Source organism: Papilio polytes, unplaced genomic scaffold, assembly GCF_000836215.1.
Source record: "Papilio polytes unplaced genomic scaffold, Ppol_1.0 DF824180.1, whole genome shotgun sequence".
Lineage (NCBI taxonomy): Eukaryota > Metazoa > Arthropoda > Insecta > Lepidoptera > Papilionidae > Papilio > Papilio polytes.
In genome coordinates, this window is record NW_013525024.1 from 2,449,297 (window position 1) to 2,469,119 (window position 19,823).

Sequence of the window (19,823 nt, forward strand, 5' to 3'; positions counted from 1 at the left end):
AAGGTAATATGTCTGCATTAAAGGGAAATTCTTTCCTTTTGAAAACAAAAACGCAAATTGTAAAGGAAGTACGTGTACCTTACAATGTAACTAGGAAGTGCCTCAGACTTCGTTTGTCGGTTAGAAAGCTCTATAGTTAAAGAATCTTCGTAGCAAACTTCTTGCAATACACTCTCTTGAGTCAGTTAGAGAAGAAATAGTCAGAACATAATAGAAATAGTCTTACTTAGCGCTGATCTACAGAATAATAGAAATCTTACTTATTGTTGTTTATAATCAACGCACAGTACAACGATGTGGTACGGTTTGAACGGTGCGATTTAAAATTATCAGTTAATTAGTTTGTGATACATTAATAAGTAACGCAAGTAAATATGAAATTTATGTCAAGAAAGCCATACTTCCAGGTGCACAAAACACGTTACAATAAGGGGTCGGTCACTGTAATTTGAAATAGGAAATAAATAAAACAACTTTCAACAAAATATTTTAAAGTCAATTAGTACATAACATTTTTTTAAAATTACAAATATAAAAATATGCGTCGCCTTGATAGTTATGGAATTTCTTGCTTAACAAATGGTAACAAATTCTGATTGCAACAGACACAAGGTAATTCAAATTCACATTTTCAAATGTAATTACTGGACGCCCTACTTCTTCTCAGAGATAAAAATATCTCCCACTTAAAAAAAAAACTCACTTGCACTACTGTTAAACACTCCTCCTGTACGTAGTACTTATTACCTCCATGGAAGGGGAGATCCCTTTTAAAGTAATATTACGATCTTTCATGATTTGTAGATAAAAAAATATTTTTGTCTATACTCCGGTAATTTCCTCGAAAATATATTTGTCGATGAAAGTCTATGGTGATACACCAATTTTGGCGCCATCTGTGTCTGTGACTTACAATTTTGCTATTGTACTTGTACTTGCAATTTTCTAGGTTTCGTTTGCGTTTGCTATTGTGAAGTGTAGCCTATCTTACATTTCATGAATGATCAAATTTTACTGTTTAATTTGTAACTCAAAGAAGTTTTAGGGAAAGGGAAGTAAAGTTGATTTTTCTACATTGCAGTTGCACAAGACTACGTGTAGGTAAGTCTAACTTTAAAAGTATTCGGATTGTCAAAGATATTAGTTAATAGAAAGAAATAGAATCGATTCATGGTATTGCTAAATATGTGCATAAATGATTTCTAAATCGAAAGCCTTGACGAGTTTAAATTTATAGTAAATGCATAACATGTTTATGTAGATGACTGTATACAATATTTTAAGAAACTTGCATGACAGCTTGACATGTTTTCCTTTACAGGCAAGATGTTTAGTATGCCATCAGCTCACCAACAGTACTTAAGGGAGAGAGGTTTAATAAGTGAAATTTATGCAGCAATGAACAGTGATGATTATGCTGATGTTGTAATGGCAGCTTTTCGTGCACTTGAAAAATGTAGTGGCTTCCCACACTTACCTAAACTTAATAAATGTGAATCAAGATCTAATGAGTGCCGTAATGAGGGTAATGTAGCCTTTAAAATGGGAAATCATAATGAAGCACTAGAATGTTATAATAAAGCACTTATGTGTGCACCGACGAACTCCAGGGCAATGAAGCTCGCATACAGCAATAGATCCGCTATTTTTCAAAACCGGAAACAATTTTATGCCTGTAAAACTGATATAGAACATTGCTTTCGACTCGGCTGTCCGCCAGATATCGTTGAAAAATTAAAGAAAAGATTGGCATTTGTTAAAATGTTTAGTGACATAGAAGAAATAGCTGTGAAGGAAGTAATTGATACTTTTGGTAGTGTTTTTAAATTTGGTACTAAGCGAAATTCCCAAATACCTTGTGCTAGTGCCAATATTGAAGTTGTTAGGAAAGATTCTTCTGTAAAGATTGTTGCAGCTAAAGACATTAAGGTTGGAACCTTACTAGCATTGGAACCATCATTTGTTAGTTGTAATAATGTAGAGAAATTACCATTTTCTTGCCACTACTGTCACAAGATGTCATTGAACCTTATACCTTGTGATAATTGCTGTTTTGTGTTGTTCTGTGGTGAAGAATGTAAAGCGCTTTGCATGAAAGAATATCACAGCATAGAATGTCAAATTATGGAAATAGTTGAGATCTTTTTGAATAGTCCAATGGCAAAACTGATGGTCAAAGGTGCTATTAAAGTGGTGCAACTCAGTGAATCCTGGGAAGAAATAAATACGATTTCACGTTGCACAGGCTCAAAAAGAATTTGCACTGCTTCGGTGCAGGAAATGTTCGATGTCGGAAATAAGCTTTCTGTACTTAGTTACAATGATGATAAGCTGTTTGTACATGGTAGCATGTATGTGGCCAGTTTCTTCTGTGCCTTAATAATTTATCATTTAGAAAAAGTGCCATCCTTTTTTCCTCTGTTATTGGGGGAGAGAAAATCGGCGATGGAGTCTCTGGGACGGCTCATGATGTATTTTGCATTGCATGCTGAACCAACACAAGTTATATTGACTGTAAGCAACAGGACATTGTCAAAGACTTATAGTTGTCCGCATGTAAACCATGGATGGTATCCATTTATTGGCAAATTGCAGCATTCTTGTACTCCTAATGTTGTTGTTTCAAATTTGAACAAAACTGCTGCTTTGATAGCGGTACAACCTATTGAGAAAGGAACGGAGTTGACTGTTTCTTACATGTAAGTATACTTAATAAATTAGCATAATAAAATATTTTAAGTTTAGAACTGTGTGAAGACAAAACTTTAATCTGTACAGTAAAACTGACAGAATTTTGCTTACACATAGAGACTTGTTAACCAACCAACAGTGGGTCAAAGTGGTTGACTAAGGACTAGTCACCCCTAACGCAGGTCTAACCTAGACTCCAAGCCCCTCAGTGAGGATGTATAGTGAGCTGGTGATGACACATTTAACTGAATAATTAGAGTGTACAACTTTATGTCTGTAGTGGGCTCAACATTTGACACAGGTTGCTGCATAAGCGACAGCAGCAGGTACCCGAAGGGCCCCCTCCTCGGGGGTACAAAAGAAAAGAGATTTGACACTGTGGCCCAATAAAAAAATGTATACATTGTCTGCTCATATCTTTTTTAGTTTTATTGAAATCCCTTAATTTATGTATTTTTTTGTTTTTTGCTTTCAGGGGTCATTACCATACATTGGATATTGATTTACATGCGAAAAACAGCATATCATTTGAAAAAATAGGTAAAGTTTGCAAATGTGATATATGCAGCGGAGATTGGAAATTGCAAACCAAGAAGAGTGTGTTAACAGATAAACAACGTAGAATGTACATTAATAAGTTTCTACCTATAAAGAAAGATGGTGAATTACACAAAATGCACTTGTTTATTCATAATGTGTTCGAAGTAATGACTTGCTTAAATAATGTTCCATTCTCTAAGGAGTATAAAGAAGTCTACACCTTATTTCACAAATGCATATTAGCCTATGAAGAAAGTAAAGGCAATTTTGTTTTAGGTTAACCAGCTATTTTCGTGCGGCTTCATCTGCATATTATGAAAACTTTAATTATTTTTTACATTCCACTAAAACTTTTTCATTTATAAATGTCAAAATTCAAATATATACTTTAAAGACAAGATAAGCCTTTCTCATTGGCTAAAAGTACCGTTACCATGGTAATTTTCTTTTGGCTATTGGCTGTTAGTTTTTGTCCCTTTTTTGCGTGACAATTTATTTCAATTTATTCGTATATAAATTAAATAACGTGAATATAACCTATAGCGTATCATAAGTGTAGGGCTTTTTATTAAAAAAAAAGAGCTTAATTAATAAATATGTTATGATTGCTGACACCTAAATAACAAAGTGTGTTTTTACGTTTTCTTGTATTTAATAGAGATTTTTTATTTAATAAATTAATAAATCTTGACTGACATCTTTGATTTTTTTTCCTCCATCTCCAAAACTGATCCTATCTGTCCTTTCATGATTGTTTTTCAATATAACAACATAAGTTAGTCCTCTTAAATCAACGCTTATTGTTACCCCCAAAAACATCAACGTGCCGCATAAAGATTGCTATCTGTTCCCCTTTAACTAAAACTATTATTTTCTTAATAACTAACTTAGAGGACAATATTAGTATTGATTATAATGTAGAGAATTTAGCGATGACATGAATAGCGAAATACAATTTAATTACGTACGTATTAGTAATAAATATTTATTTACTCTCATTACTTGTATTGGTTCTGCAGGTCATTAAATTGAGAAAACAGTGTTTTTATTTAATTCCATAAGTTATAACTATGAATCTATCGATTCCAACTTCTATGACAGTAAATATCAAAAAGATACATGCTTGATTTTACACAACCATCCCTACTAAGTTGTCAAAATAATCAATTAGACAAACTATAACAACAAACAATATTTCTTTAACATGTCGGTAATAAATTATTACATTACATCAATCGCCTATTTTTCTCCAAACAACGAAAGGATTTATATCTGGCAACTCTAGGTCACTGTTAGAAAGGGACACAGCGAACACTTATAGCCTTCTCACTCGGGTTCAATTTTATTTTGCGTGCAAGAAGACTCTTATGCCCTTAGCATAACGTTTTATTTTCTTTATTTTAACAAGACAGAACTACAGATAGAACTCGTTCATGTTGTACGTAGTAACTACTTAATACCTACATGGTTAATAGTTGAAACTTGATAAGAGATTTAATCGAACACATACGTTGAAGTCGGAAATGGGAAAATCCGATTAATCATCAGATGACAATGTTCTCATATTCAACTATAAAAATATTCTGGGTATTACAGATGCGGCAGTCGTTGTGGTGTATTCCGGAACGGTGGTTGTTTCTTTGGAATTGTTTCTTTTATTTAACGCATTTCCTATCATGTCTCTAGCTTTGGAGAAGTGTAGATTCTGTCTAAAATCTAATGTTCAATATAATTCTATTTTCGACGCGTATAACAAAATAATGTTTGCTCAAATGGTGATAGAAATGACCAAAATTAAGGTAATTTAAAATATTTTTTAATGATTATCGAAGATAGAATATTCCATACAAAAATTATCTTTTCTAATTATTCAGTATTTGAATTATTTTTTGTTAGAATACAGACTAAAAACTTACTACATTTTTGCAACGTTATTAAAACATTAGAGACATAATATGTAAAGCAACGAAAAAAGCCAGACTTTTGACCTTGTTCATATTTATAACACATGATTTGACGGATATCTTATTTTTATACAAATCTTAGTTCCTAATTTAAAGGGGAAGTTTATTTACTGACGAGGAAAATAAAAAAAAAACTTCGTCATTTTGCGGCAAACGTATGGAAATTATTTATGTGTTCACAATTTATTGTTAAAAAAAAATGTATAAAAATATATGTTTCTACAATCAGATTCGCCTTAATGATGGACTGCCAAACAAGGTCTGCATAACATGCCTTAAGCGCCTTACAAATGCGTACGAATTTAAACTACAATGTGAAAAAGTCGATCGCGTGTTACAAGAAAACATCAAAAGTAAGAACATTTTACTAAATAACAAGTAAACCATAATCTCTATCTTTTCAAAGAGATAATAATTTGGTATAGTATTAACCAATTTCAGCAACAGTAATAAAATTATTAACGAAAAAAGTGTTCAATACAAGGAAATTATTATTGTACATAACTGTTGTATTTAGTTTTTTTATAATTTTTTTATAATTAAAACGCCTATGAATTAGGTTTTTGTTTCTATATAGTTATTTTAGTTGTCATCTAGCATTTGCATTCAAAAATATATCTATAATCGCAGCAAACGATATTATTTTCAAACAAAAACATCGAAAAAGTAGCCGTGAGAAATAGCCGTAAGATAATTTGTTCCTTATTCATTTTTATTCTAATGTTTCAGATATGACCGTAAGAAACCAAAATAAAGGAAACACAGTAACCCCGTCTCGAGATGGATTCTCACAAACCTCCATACAACCGCCTGTATCCATAACAACAAGGCCTACACCCGTAACCAGCACACCTTCTTCTGATATTCGTAAAAGCCACACCCAGGTCAATCAATATTCAAACCAAAGTAACCATATTCAAGCAAATTCTGGTGAAAACAGTAATATATATAATTCAAATCACGCCGCAACTCCACAAAAAATTGTTGCGTCAACTTCTAATGCAAAACCAAGTACTTCAAACATCATAAAACCATCAATACCTGAAACATATAATTGTACAACTTGTAAAAAAGCATTTAAATTATTTATCGCATTTAAAAAACATTCGAATAAATGTCGCATATTGTATAACACACAGAAAAGAATCAAAGCATTGATTGGAAAACAATTAAAACCGCAAGTGAAATCTGATTATATATGTATTTATTGTCACAAGCAATATAAAAACATTTCAAATTTAAATAGACATCTCATTCGCGGTCATAGTAAAATCCTACATGCTTTATCATTCTCCACATGATAGCCACTTTATATCCGACCCTTATCCGATGGAGGAGACGCACATAAAGAGGATATTTCCCCTTCCTGTGCGTCTCCTCTACCGTCAAATCCACTTCGCCTTCCCATCCTCTCCTTATAAGAAAAGGGTGGTAAAGAGAAAGGGATTTAAATTAGACCTCCGGCACCACACTCATCAGACGAAACAGGAAATTGCTTCCACTTCACGCCTGTCTTGTGTGGTCGTGGTATTACTGGGGGCGTGCCGGCCCTGCAGTGCTAACATGTTAAAGCGGGCACTACCACTGTTAAAACTGAAGATACGTCAATAGCTGTCTAAAGTAGCTCTCTGCTCTTAGAAATTTGTAATTGTAAAATAATGTACTAATGTAGTATAAGAAGCTTGCTAATAATTTTATGATCTATGTTTATTTTTCTATTTTATTTTAAATATTAGTGGAATTTTGTTAATTTACTTTTCCTATAACCATACCAACTAAGCTCTAGGCTTGTGCTAGGATATAGTTCACGGCAATAGTCGAATGGCGGGATTCGAACTCTACCGCAAGATCGGTACCCCAAACCATTAGACTATTGGCGCTTAAGATATAATATAAATAGAATTTTTGGGATAGACCTAACGATATTGTTTTAAGGATTGCCATAATAATTGTCAATTTAGATTAGGACAATGACATAAATAAACTATTTAATAAATATAATGTTTATTAATAATCTTTAATTAAATTATTAACAATTCATCTAATCGTAGATCCTAAAAATAGAAATAAATTCTGACAAGAGATAAACATTTTTAAGACCGCCACACACGTTCGTTTCTAACCGAAAAATCGAACAGTTAAAAATGTAGAGAGAACTGAGAACTGTTAAATGTTGCCAGTTCCACTGTTGAGTTAAAACCTTTGTAGCGGTCTTAAAATAAATAAAATGAGAACGAACGTGGCGCACCGAATTTAAATGCATGAGCATTGCCTACCGATGACCGAGGGGAAGGCGGGTGACGAAGAAGGGGGGGGGGGCTACAAATTGTAAAAAAGACTGTTTTTTCTCCAACAATGCTTATTAATATTGAATTTTTACACATATTTCACAATTTTCAAATGTCTAGGGGCAGATGCCTCCTCCTACCCGCTTACCTTGGCGACGCCCATTAGCGATATCGCTGATCGAAAAATCAAACATTTATGGAACTCACAATAACTTTGGACTTGTGCTTGTTATGTATTTATTCCTATAATTATACATATTCAATTCTACTAGCGATATCGGTAATTGTAAATTGACTTTGTTTAAGCAGGCAGATCCGAAGGGAAGTGTAAAAAAATTTAATACGTAGCAAATATGTGATAAAACATTTGGTCCACGTTAGATTTGTCTTTCGGAAGTGTAGCTGATAACTACCAAAAGACTGCTATTTTCACCATTCCAGTATTCAAAATCCTAGCAGCTTTGAGTCTTCTTCGGAAAGACGACCTTCTTCTAACCTTATTTTTAATCTGAAATAAGATAAGAATACTATATAAAATACATAGTAACAAAAAATGGACAGGTCTTTGAAATCGACAATCGCCTCATACATGTGCCGGAATTTAATATAAAATAATCAGTTGTCACGTTTTATAAAATGATAAAGATTAAACAAATAATGTTTTCATTCAAACTGTGCAGTAAATGAAACAACAATAATTATAACAATATATAGTTAATAAATATGTAAAGAGATAAACTTTTAACGCACAGGAAGGAAATCAGTATTATCAAACCACGATATATCAGCTTTTTTCCGTATGACACACGCGTTTATTTGTCACTTACGTAAACAGACTTCAAAACAAATATATTAAAACTTTAAATCGATTTACAGCGATAAAAATAAAAAAAGAATGAACTGAATGATTGAATAACAGTGAATGAATGACCTTTGCTCGTTGTGATCGAGCGACCAGAGCTGCGGCATGTAGCGCGGCCGCATGGAGGAGAGGAAGTGCTGCCGCCACAGCCGCTCCAGCTGCAGCAGACCCTCGTGCTTCAAGAAGTACTCTACCACTTTATGTCCGTGCGACGAGTAGTCTACGTTTTCAAACCTGTCACACAGTAGTGTTAGTGTGCGGCGAGGAGTGTGACAGCCCAGGGCGCTGGACATAAAGGGACGTCACAGATGCTCAAAGGGGAAACTTAAAGTTAGACGTTGTAGAAATCTCAGCCAGGATGTTAGAAATGCTAAAACGGTCCTTGCTGTCACATATTGAACTGTTAACTTTAGCTTAAGTGTAGAATTAGGGCCTGTCCAACAATTCTTGTAAATTGTTATGATAACAATCCAACGTCTATAATATCTGATGGAAGTATCGGATTTTGGTACTCTACTTGATAGTGACGTCATTTTTACGTTATTAGCTTCAATAAGCCGGTGGTTAGACAGGCCCTTAGTCTTGTAGTAGCTATGGGAGCAATCATTAAAGTACATATATTAATGTTTCTAAGTGTTCGTCAACACAGACTGGGTCGTAACAGTTTATCGCAAATAAAATAGAACTTTATAGGATTGAAACAAGGTTTAATTACTCTACTCCTCTACGCATGTGATTATTTTTGTATTACAAATGGATGTGATAAGAGAACTTACACAACTTGTATCTCCGCCGCCTCTTGCAGAAGTTCCTGTGTGATCTCTTGATGTTGTGGAAAGTGACGCAATAATATTAGTTCTAACTCCTTCCGCCTCTCCTCTGGCAGGACGTGTTTTCTCGACTGATATAGCAAAGCTCGAGCAGCTGAACGGATTTTCCTATTCATCAAAAAATAATTAATGTTAAAGAACAGCTCTTGTACCCATAAACTTGTTCTCTTATTGAATCCCCAGTCCGGAAGTACAAATTACCAACATGGAAAAGTTACAATTCCGCCCCAAGATAATAAGGAAATACCCAAATATAACCAAAGGTACTGATTTAAACAACGTCAATGAGACATAGATGAATAAATAAATTATGACCACTATTAGAGTCACATCTGCTGCTATCTGTAGGACTTATCTTCTCTTTATTCGAGTCCACAAATACATAGATCTTTTAACATTAGGTAACATTATCTACGGAGAAGAGATAAATTGAACGTATACTTCATTAAAAATGTAACTATAAAAATTTAGTTTTTTAAAATCCTGCTAACTATAAACCGGAAACCACACTGAAAACTTTCTTGTGACTTATCAAGTTTGGTGAGAACAAAACAATTAAAACAAATGATACAAATTCAGGAAGGAAGACTTTTGCTACCCCACACGGACCGGAAGGAAGTGGTTAAATACAATTAAATCGTAGACGTTTGTTGTAACTAACTTGCAGTCAACGTCCTCCTTGAACTTGTTGTCGGTGTGCGCGGCGAGCGGCGCGGCGCACTGCTCGGCGAGCCGCTCCCGCACCGCCTGGTCGCGCATGTTGCTGCGCTGGTGGCAGCCCGTACACAAAAGCACCACGTCATGCGACGCGTGGTCCTTCATTATTTCTAAACAAGAAACTCAATTTGTTTCTTGTTTTCGATTGAGATTTTAAAAAACTAAACCGCCGCTTGCAGACCTTTTCACAGAGGGTCGCACAAAAGGATATTTCCTCTACCCATACGTCAAATCCGCCAACAAATTTACTTCCGTTCCCATCCCTTGTACTAAAAGGGTGGAAAGGGGAAGAGGACTAAAATAATGCAAAACGCGGAATTACTTCCACTAAAAGCCTATCTTGTCTGGTGGTATCACGGGACGAGCCAGACCATTCTTGTTAAGATGCTAATCAGGGTAGACCCTGTGAAATATCTACTTTATGGCATAATTTAATGTAATATCCTTATGACTTGGGAGAAAAATCAAATCAATTGACACATCACTCGTTATTAAGTTGTTTAAGCTGCAGGCCACAAAGTAGAATATCGCACTGCCGATAACTTACGTAAAACTATGTGGTTGATTTATAACCGCTTTATTATCATAAATCAACATGTTTATCATTAACTGCAATGTACACCGGAAAATAGATATTGTACCATCAAAGCTATGACACATAATCAGTGTTAATGGCTTCAAATACCTAGCAGTTACATTACATTGTCTAAACTTTTTCATTCAAATGTACTATGACTATGACTAAGTAAATGCCCGTTATTTTGTTATTTTTTGTGTGGCTCATATCTTTTTAATAATACCGCAGTTCGCGTGACCTGACATTGATCATGTATTGCGAGTACGTTAGATTTTCAAACGAATAAATGCAAGATGGCTGCCGTGACACAATGGCGGATAACTATTAGAATTGACTTGGATAAATAAAATCTCACTCATGAGATACAATGGTAGTTCATGTATATTGTACTTTATTTATTTTTTATAAAGAAAGATATTGATTTATTTTTAAATGTGATTATGAATGTCGCCAGTCGTTGATGTAACTTGACACTTAACCCATCCTAGGCGTCGCCCTTGCTAGGGTCCTAAAAATATCTATATGAAACCCGTCATATTTATTTATCTTTCATTTACCTGGAAAATATTTCCTGTATTCTCTTGGCACTACATTTTTTCGTATATAAGAGTTATCGCCGCCGCAAACAACGCATTTGTTTTCTTTAGTAAGTTGGTAGTACCGGCCCACCTCGCCCACCGAGCGGCCGGACGGCTCGAAACGTAAGCGTACTGTGAGCGGATCCTCCTTTACCACGTCTGCTAATTCTTTATCCACGTACCTGAAAAAAGTTAAAACACTATTATAGCTTTTTACATTACTAAAAAAAATTAGGTCTATGTGTTGTCAATTCATTTGTCCCCACTTGGAGGTCCCGAGGACACCCACCCTACTGCCAATTTAGTGTTGATTAGATTAGGTGGTACGCGACATATTTTGGCCTTTTTTTTGCCCGAAGGGAATGCATCTTACGCATACTCCGCGCCCAGGGGGACGCGGTAGTTATGTGGGACTCTCCCCCATAATGGGGGCATACCCACTAAAGCCAAACATTTTGGCCCAGCCAACATCACATACTTCATTATGTACTCCGAAAGTTTGTAGAAGTTTTACCAATTATTTAAAACAAGTTAAATTAGTATTTGATTGTAAAATGTATAATATACATAGTTATTATATGTAAGAATATACGGATAGTTTTTAGCTTTGATTTTATATGTAACTTGTTCTCCATTTATTGCTTCTCGAACTAGCTAAAGGCCATAAGTATGGAAATGAGAGGCTCAGGATATCCTTGGGCTCCTTGATCCTTGCAGATATTGTCTGCATATTAATTATGTTTCATTTTATGTAAAAACGTTGGATATACACATATAATTTACATGGCGGGAATCGAACTTGCACTTTGTAGTACGATCCGATCTAGTAAAGCTTAGCAACTGCGTCATTTAAGCTCTAATGCTCTCGGTATATTTATGAGTCAATATTATGTACATTTTCCGTATCTTTAAACAACAAAGACTAATTTCTACACATTTGTTTATTTAATATTCCATAATTCTTATCAATTTTAGTTATGTATAAAACTAAAATACAATAAACTCATTAGGGCGTCATCTATTGTTCCACTTCAAATACATTTAAGAATTTGTTATTTGCATTACAATCTGTTGTCCGCGACTGGGACCGCCCGGAATTAAAAAAAAAAAACTTATTATGTAACCTATGTATTACTACTTACTTTTGTTTTTTACAATACCACGCGGACGGAATAGCGGGCGGAAGCTAGTATTCCATAATTCATATTAATTTCAGTTGCGTATAACCGTAAATACAATACAACTCATTAGGGCGCCATCTGTTGTTCCACTTTAACTACATTTAAGAATTTGTTATTAGAAATCTGTTGTCCGTGACTTCGACCGCATAGAATTAAAAAAAAACTTATAATGTTGCCTATGTATTCTTCCAGACTACATTAGCCATCCAAACTTTTGCATTAATAACATTAATAAGAAAAAAGTATGAAATTACGTCACATTATTGTCAAAGTTCAATAAAAATTGTATGACTTACCATTCAGCCTTTTTAGTGTCACATGTGCAGAGAAGTTCTCCATCTGGTGCCACTAAGAAACAATTGTGGTATAAAGGCTTGGACCGCGTCGCGTGCGGATACCGTTTGCTCACTGCTGCATCCTTCGTTAATTTACTTTCCTTTTCTTTTTTACTACAAAAAGGTACAAAGTTATAAAATTATTAAAGTCAACAAATATTAATTAATGCAAACATAAAAGAAAAATCTTGTAATAAACTGTACAGAAATATATGTTTATTAAGGTTGGAGGTCATCCGGGGTACAAGGATGGGTAGCCTCCCTTAAAGAATAGTAAAATGTATGTAAAAACTACAGAATCAGACAATATTCATTATAGCTCCCCCCTACCCATGGGGTCTACCTGGACCAAAGTTGGCAACAATTATGTTACAAGCAAATCTAAAGTAAAACGATAATAATATTGACAAGCTATGTCTACTGCTTTACAAATGAACTAGCTTTCGCCCGCGACTCCGTCCGCGTGGAATTAAAAAAAAAACAAAAGTGAGTAGCCTATGTGTTCTTCCAGACTATCCTCTACATCTGTACTAAATTTCATCGAAATCCGTTCAGTCGTTTAAGCTACAAACTCTAACAAACATCCATCCATCCATCCATCTAAACTTTCCCATTTATAATATTAGTATGATGAAAGCAAATAGCAATGCATACAAAAGAAGTTATAACATTTGCCAAGTCAAACTCACATTATTTTTTCCTAATTCATTATATTAGTTAATTGTTCTTATAGGACAATTGATTTCTGTTTTATCTCTGTTTGGAACAATTATGTCTTTGCTATACAAATAACATAAAAATTAACTTTATCTTTATATGGTAAGTTATTCAAAATAAAATATTCACATACATTTCATTGCCCAATTTAGCTGTGTGTTTACTTTTAAAGCCAATATCAGCATACTTCCAGCAGATATTATTTATATTATGCCAAACATTATTACTTGTGTGGTCTAACCAACTCCATATTGAGCCATATTTCTTGTTAATAAGGTTAACAAAGATTTTAATGGCCACATGGGCATCGGCTGCTGCATAATTTATTTGTGTTTGTGTTAACTCATCAACTTCCCAGTTACTGCAACGCACCTGAAAAGAGAACACTGTGTTTCAACATATTGCACAATATTTTTAATTACAATAACATTATAAAACATGTTGCAACTGATTTTCCTTCCATACTTAGGTATGTAGATAGCTGATGCATGTGGCAGGCCTGATACTCAGAACCTAAGAAATTAAAAATCTTACAAGAAAAACTTTTTGTAATTCAAGTTTTAACATACATTATCAATAGTTTTATTTGAAATCTAGTATACAGATGGTATTCCTTACCCTCCAACTTTTGTCTAGAACAACATTGAGTTCGGATTGAGCCAAAAAAGCCAAACCACCTGTAGTATGGCCTGTTAGTTCCACAATGTGCCGTAGATCTAAAGTGGACTTCAAGGCTACTGAGTAGTCATTTAATAAATATTTAGCATCATCAAATGGTGCCACACCAACTTTGAATATACTCTCATCTTCTAGAAGCTCCTGGAAGTTAAAAAAAAAAGAAAACCATACATTTTTGTTTTCCAGTTCATATTCACTTAATTAACAAGTAAAGTGATTTATATCTATACTAATAATATAAAGAAGAAAGATTTATATTTTTGTATGTATTGAAATAACTCAAAATCTACTGGGCCGATTTCAAAAATTCATTTACCATTAAAAAGCTATGTTATCGCTGAGTTACATAGGCTATAATTTACATTTCAGGTGGACGAAGTTGCGAGCAACTTCTAGTGCATAATAATTTAGTTACTTAAAAATTTTCAAACCTTTAAAGAGCTGGGTAAAGTCTTTAAATGACTAAGTCGGAACAAACCGCAGTAACCATCATAGGAAGAGAGCTGAACCAAAGCAACAGGTTGTCTTCTGCCCTGGTTTGTAACCCATTCGCAATCAAAACCAATGGCTTTATGAAGTCCTATTCTCCTGAAAAACATTTCAAATTATACAATACTTGTTATCATTCTTGTCAAATGCTTGAGATAAAGAACTGACTTCACTGAAATTATAAACTAGTTACCTGCGTAATTCATTTATAACTTCATTGCAGGACTCTTCTGTGTTCACTGTTCTAATTGTTAAGTAGTTAAGAGCATCGACTGCATTTCTTTTTCTTAGTTTATATTTGAACACCAGTAAAGTAGCACCGGCAAAACCGACAGCTAGAGCCGTAGAGGTTACAACTGTTTTGAACTTTAAATATGTATCCATGACAATAACAACAATTAGTTAACAGTTAATCTTAAAATTGTAATAAAACATGTTAGAAATTGTGCATTTCACAATAATAATGCTTCATCCACAGCATGCAATACAATCATCTGTTGACAAACAACTGACAGTGACAGCTGACAACACGGCGTGCAACAATCAACAAATTGAGTTTGATAAGGGATAAAAATTAGTAGTCTATCGATTATTGCATTAAATATCTGTATTCTGTCATTTTGCTGTTATCTGTTACATCAAATTGTCATCAATTGTCATATTGTTGTTTCCCATCTTGCGTATCTTTTAAGAAATAAGTTACTAGCACAACTTTATATTACTCATGTAAAAGGTAAAGTACATATTTTACATAATTGAATATGGCAAGGGACAGAAGTCCAGAGCGGAGGCGATCACGCTCTAGAGAAAGACGAGAAAGGGATCGTCACGACGATCGGGAATCTTACCGGGACAAAACCAAACGCCGAGAAAGATCAAGAAGTCCACGAAAAGAGCGAGATAGGTCTCGTAGTCCTCAAAGGAAGGAAAGGGATCGTTCCAGGAGTCCTCGTAAAGATCGGGAACGTTCCAAAAGTCCATCTCGTAGAGAACGCGGGCGGTCTCGAAGTCCTAAAAAACGTGATGGCAAAGAGAAATATGAAAAGGAAAAGCGGCACGATGACAAAGCCAAGGATAAGAAAGATGACGATAAAAAAAATGGCGATGACAAGCCTGAGGTAGTGGAAGAGGAACCAAAACCTGTTAAGAAGGAACCATTATCATTGGAAGAACTGCTTGCTAAAAAGAAAGCAGAAGAAGAGGCTAGAAGTAAACCCGTTTTTCTAACAAAAGAGCAGAGAGCTGCATTAGCATTGGAGAGGAGACGGGAACAAGTGGAAGCTATGAAGGCTAATGTCGAAAGACCTACCATAACAACAATTGACCTGACTGGACCTTCGGCGCCTTCTAAAAAGGATGAAGATAGAAAGTACAGGGAGGAAAGAGAAAAAGAGCGCGAGAGGGAGAGGGAACGTAAATATGAAGACAGGAAAAATGCATCTGACAGAAGAGATGATAAAAAAGAAAAAAATGATGATGTATCTAAAAATAAAGATAAGGAAAGAGAAGAAGAAGCTATCAAGGCACGCTACTTAGGCATAATTAAAAAGAAGCGTAGAGTTCGAAGGCTTAATGACAGGAAATTTGTTTTTGATTGGGATGCATCAGAGGACACTTCAAATGACTACAATGCTTTGTATAAAGAAAGACATCAAGTACAATTTTTCGGTCGTGGACATATTGCAGGTATTGATATTAAAGCACAGAAAAAAGATCATAGCAAGTTCTATGGAAACCTGTTGGAGAAACGCAGAACTGAATTAGAGAAGGAACAGGAAAAGTTGAGATTAAAGAAGGTTAAAAAGAAGGAAGACAAACAAAAATGGGATGACAGGCACTGGTCTGAAAAAGATCAGGATGAAATGACAGAGAGAGATTGGCGTATATTCAGGGAGGATTATAATATCACTATCAAAGGTGGAAAAATCCCTAACCCTATAAGGTCTTGGAAGGAAGCAGGCTTCCATCAAGATATAATGGAAATTATTAATAAAGTTGGATACAAAAGTCCCACACCTATCCAGAGACAAGCTATACCCATCGGATTACAAAACCGTGATATCATTGGTGTTGCTGAAACAGGTTCTGGAAAAACACTTGCATTCCTTATACCTTTACTCACTTGGATTCAATCTTTACCAAAAAGTGAGCGAATGGAAGATGCTGATCAAGGACCTTACGCAATTATTTTAGCCCCAACTCGTGAGTTGGCCCAACAGATTGAAGAAGAGACAAATAAATTTGGTATCCCTCTCGGTATTACATCAGTGGTAGTTGTGGGTGGTCTATCTCGTGAGGAACAAGGTTTCAAACTAAGATTAGGTTGCGAGATTGTAATAGCCACGCCAGGTCGTTTAATTGATGTACTAGAGAATAGATATTTAGTTCTAAACCGTTGCACTTACGTTGTTCTTGATGAGGCAGATCGTATGATTGACATGGGTTTTGAACCAGATGTACAAAAGATTCTAGAATATATGCCTGTTTCTAATATCAAGCCTGATACAGATGCAGCTGAGGATGCCGCAGTCCTACTGGCAAATTATAACACGAAAAAGAAGTATAGACAAACTGTGATGTTCACAGCAACTATGCCTCCTGCAGTAGAACGTTTGGCAAGAAGCTATTTGAGAAGACCTGCAATTGTATACATTGGTTCAGTAGGCAAGCCAGTAGACAGAACTGAGCAAGTAGTGTTCATGATCGGCGAAAGTGAGAAGCGTAGGAAGTTAACAGAGATACTACAGCGAGGCGTCGAACCGCCAATAATAATATTCGTTAACCAGAAAAAAGGTGCCGATGTGCTTGCAAAAGGCCTCGAAAAGCTTGGTTTCAATGCCTGTACATTACACGGTGGAAAAGGTCAAGAACAACGTGACTTTGCATTGGCTAGTCTTAAAAATGGTTCTAAAGACATTCTGGTGGCTACAGATGTTGCTGGTCGAGGTATTGATATTAAGGATGTTAGTATAGTAATAAACTACGATATGGCGAAAACTATCGAAGATTATACACATCGTATCGGTCGTACAGGTCGTGCTGGCAAAACTGGAAAGGCTATTTCTTTTGTTACTAAGGAAGATTCCGCTGTGTTCTATGATCTAAAGCAAGTGTTGCTCTCCAGTTCAGTTTCCACATGTCCTCCTGAATTGATGAACCATCCAGAGGCACAACATAAACCAGGGACTGTTGTCACCAAAAAGAGAAGGGAGGAAATGATTTTCGCCTAAATCGTATTCGTAATTTTATTAATGCTCATTAAAACTGAATTGTAAAATTACAAAAAGCATTTTGAACAACTTTGTATTTCATATTTTACACAGAAATAAATAATAAGTAGTGTTGTGGACAGCACATTGTTCTGATTCTTCCCAATTTCTGAAAAAGAAAACATGAATAAGTTTATTCTTTTTTATAATCAAAAAATTGAAATACATATATGCACTTTCTTTTATAGTTTTTCTTTCATTTTGCTAAATCAAAGTTCTCAACAATTTTATAACATACATATTATATTGGTCTTGTTTTATATTAATGGAAACAGATGTTTATGTACTTACATTAAACACTTTGATTATCTACATTACTTTCACGAAAATCTGGAAAAAGATCAATGATTAATTTCGTATAACAAATTATAAAAAATAAATTACACACCCAAAAGCCAACAATAAACAAAATGATAAAAATAGTTATGAAAAAAAGAATCTCAGCATTACAGATAAGCAAAAAAAATCAAAGCAAGATAAGCTCCCCTGACCCTATAAATGATTTGGATTTTTTCACTTGAGAAATTCAATTAAAATAAATAGGTTTAAAACAGATGGTATTTATCAATGCATAAAAAAGGAGGGAGAAGCAGAATAAACAAAAAGAAAATAATGTTGAACAAATGCAACAGAAAAACGAAATAAGCAGAAGGAAGGTTAGAAATGATGCACACCCAGGTAACTTATACAGTTTATACCTATTCTTTACTTTCTGATGATTTGTCATCAGCTGCATCCTTCGAAGGAGGGGGCATAACAGCCTGTTTTGCCGACACAGCTAATGAAACTGTCAAATCAATGAATTCAGAGAAATTCTTGGGCAACGACAAGTCAGGGAATTTCACTTCCAGCTGTGGGTCTCCTGGTTTCACTGGTAATTAAATTCACAAATTAATCAAAATTCTACTGTACAGTATTCTTTTCTACACTTACATACTTTGTAAAATGTACTAACCACCATAAAGGAAGTTGTAAGCAATATTGATGTATTGTTTGGCTAAGGCTTTGTTACTCTTGGCCAATTCCTTTGTCTCTTCAGGGAAACAGATTGCTCCCATTGCTGTTGTACCAATACCCGCATAAAATACCCTCTGAAATAATAAAGTGAAGCTGTTCAATTATAACACATATTTAAATTAACATAACTGACTGTATTTTTTTTAATTTGAAAAGGTATTGCAGAATATAATATCATTACCACTGGTATGAATACCATTAATAAAAAAAAGCAAATGTGTACTCACTCTAATAATACCTCCTCGAAGTCCAAATATAAATCCTGTTAAGCCACCCATTACCACAGCCCCATAGCGTATGTCTTTGTTATCTTCCTCTCTTAAATACTTGACAATCCCTAGTAATCAAGATTCTTAAATTAAAAAGTTCTTTATAAAATATGCAATTGCTTAATTTGTAGGAAACATACTCACAATCAGTTCTGTCCCTGAATTCATGGTAATTATCTTGCACTGTATGCATAAGTGATTCGGTGTGTGCAATACCAATTTCTGCTGTCTCTCGCACAGCTTGAACTGGTGGTTGTAGCACTGATCTTACGTAGCTGCTCTTATTTGAGTCAGATAATGACCGAACATATCTGTAAGAGAAATTTTACATTACCTGCTGTTTACTTAATCGTTTATTGTGTTATGTCGCTGATTATACGTACTCTCCGTATTCGGCGTGTGGTGCCTCATATATCGGAAGGTCAGAGGGTCTCATCGGTGGTGGTTTCAATGGTTCTCCAGCTTTTTCTTGAACAGGAGTCGCGGCGCTAACCGTTGGTATAAGAGCGACCACTCCGGCAGTCCCTATCGCCACTTTCCTCAGCATCTTTGGTAGTAAAGATTCGAATTTAGTTGTCGAAAATAATTGAACTAGTAAGAATAAGATTGTTATGTTGAAACCATCAGATACCTTGAATGAAATTGATAATTAATCAAAATTACATAAAAATTTAATATAACGACAAGTTCGCTTAATCAGCTGGTCGACTTGACACCTGTCAAATTTACATTGGTTACATAATAAAAAAGAACAGATAAAAACGACAATTCTATCTTTTACATATTTTAGATACGGATATAATTACACGTTTCATATTAGT

General features: G+C 34.8%; 5 protein-coding genes across 7 annotated transcripts; 3 read left to right on the top strand and 2 right to left on the bottom strand.

Annotated features, from left to right (window-relative positions):
• Positions 1–881: 881 nt before the first annotated feature.
• On the top strand, positions 882–3,853 carry LOC106111236 (SET and MYND domain-containing protein 4-like). The gene is made up of 3 exons (XM_013293260.1): positions 882–1,101; positions 1,322–2,699; positions 3,167–3,853. The coding sequence occupies exons 2-3, from the start codon at positions 1,327–1,329 to the stop codon at positions 3,510–3,512; spliced, it is 1,719 nt and encodes a 572-aa protein (XP_013148714.1). The 5' UTR covers positions 882–1,101; positions 1,322–1,326; the 3' UTR covers positions 3,513–3,853.
• A 612-nt stretch (positions 3,854–4,465) lies between these two features.
• Positions 4,466–6,598, top strand: LOC106111065. The gene is made up of 3 exons (XM_013293032.1): positions 4,466–5,030; positions 5,425–5,548; positions 5,925–6,598. The coding sequence occupies exons 1-3, from the start codon at positions 4,908–4,910 to the stop codon at positions 6,494–6,496; spliced, it is 819 nt and encodes a 272-aa protein (XP_013148486.1). The 5' UTR covers positions 4,466–4,907; the 3' UTR covers positions 6,497–6,598.
• A 1,316-nt stretch (positions 6,599–7,914) lies between these two features.
• Positions 7,915–14,947, bottom strand: LOC106111152. The gene is made up of 10 exons (XM_013293150.1): positions 14,641–14,947; positions 14,390–14,546; positions 13,899–14,099; positions 13,414–13,652; positions 12,525–12,677; positions 11,027–11,229; positions 9,837–10,002; positions 9,122–9,283; positions 8,415–8,579; positions 7,915–7,991 (listed from the first exon to the last, which is right to left on the bottom strand). The coding sequence occupies exons 1-10, from the start codon at positions 14,829–14,831 to the stop codon at positions 7,928–7,930; spliced, it is 1,701 nt and encodes a 566-aa protein (XP_013148604.1). The 5' UTR covers positions 14,832–14,947; the 3' UTR covers positions 7,915–7,927.
• A 137-nt stretch (positions 14,948–15,084) lies between these two features.
• LOC106111151 (probable ATP-dependent RNA helicase DDX23) lies at positions 15,085–17,746 on the top strand. Its single transcript, XM_013293149.1, has one exon. It carries the CDS (start codon positions 15,209–15,211, stop codon positions 17,675–17,677), a length of 2,469 nt encoding a protein of 822 aa, XP_013148603.1. The 5' UTR covers positions 15,085–15,208; the 3' UTR covers positions 17,678–17,746.
• LOC106111153 lies at positions 17,665–19,721 on the bottom strand. Of its 3 annotated transcripts, none has more exons than XM_013293151.1 (8): positions 19,634–19,721; positions 19,386–19,549; positions 19,147–19,313; positions 18,961–19,070; positions 18,672–18,807; positions 18,415–18,587; positions 18,008–18,046; positions 17,665–17,825 (listed from the first exon to the last, which is right to left on the bottom strand). In XM_013293151.1, the coding sequence occupies exons 2-6, from the start codon at positions 19,547–19,549 to the stop codon at positions 18,415–18,417; spliced, it is 750 nt and encodes a 249-aa protein (XP_013148605.1). In that variant the 5' UTR covers positions 19,634–19,721; the 3' UTR covers positions 17,665–17,825; positions 18,008–18,046. The 3 variants fall into 3 exon arrangements, 2 of the variants coding, with proteins under 2 accessions (XP_013148605.1, XP_013148606.1); XR_001226142.1 differs by having other exon boundaries at positions 17,737–17,825; positions 18,391–18,587; XM_013293152.1 differs by lacking the exon at positions 18,415–18,587 and having other exon boundaries at positions 17,737–17,825.
• Between the last annotated feature and the right edge of the window lie 102 nt (positions 19,722–19,823).

Coding starts and splice junctions, on each gene's coding strand:
- LOC106111151 (XM_013293149.1), top strand. CDS start 15,209: ATGGCAAGGGACAGAAGTCCAGAGCGGAGGCGATCACGCTCTAGAGAA.
- LOC106111065 (XM_013293032.1), top strand. CDS start 4,908: ATGTCTCTAGCTTTGGAGAAGTGTAGATTCTGTCTAAAATCTAATGTT. Junction 5,031..5,424: donor TAGAAATGACCAAAATTAAG/GTAATTTAAAAT, acceptor TTCTACAATCAG/ATTCGCCTTAATGATGGACT. Junction 5,549..5,924: donor GTTACAAGAAAACATCAAAA/GTAAGAACATTT, acceptor CTAATGTTTCAG/ATATGACCGTAAGAAACCAA.
- LOC106111152 (XM_013293150.1), bottom strand. CDS start 14,831: ATGGATACATATTTAAAGTTCAAAACAGTTGTAACCTCTACGGCTCTA. Junction 14,547..14,640: donor GTTATAAATGAATTACGCAG/GTAACTAGTTTA, acceptor AATGTTTTTCAG/GAGAATAGGACTTCATAAAG. Junction 11,230..12,524: donor GACACTAAAAAGGCTGAATG/GTAAGTCATACA, acceptor AACTTTTTTCAG/GTACGTGGATAAAGAATTAG.
- LOC106111153 (XM_013293151.1), bottom strand. CDS start 19,549: ATGCTGAGGAAAGTGGCGATAGGGACTGCCGGAGTGGTCGCTCTTATA. Junction 19,314..19,385: donor CCACACGCCGAATACGGAGA/GTACGTATAATC, acceptor TTTCTCTTACAG/ATATGTTCGGTCATTATCTG. Junction 18,808..18,960: donor TTCGAGGAGGTATTATTAGA/GTGAGTACACAT, acceptor TTATTATTTCAG/AGGGTATTTTATGCGGGTAT.
- LOC106111236 (XM_013293260.1), top strand. CDS start 1,327: ATGTTTAGTATGCCATCAGCTCACCAACAGTACTTAAGGGAGAGAGGT. Junction 2,700..3,166: donor GAGTTGACTGTTTCTTACAT/GTAAGTATACTT, acceptor TTTTGCTTTCAG/GGGTCATTACCATACATTGG.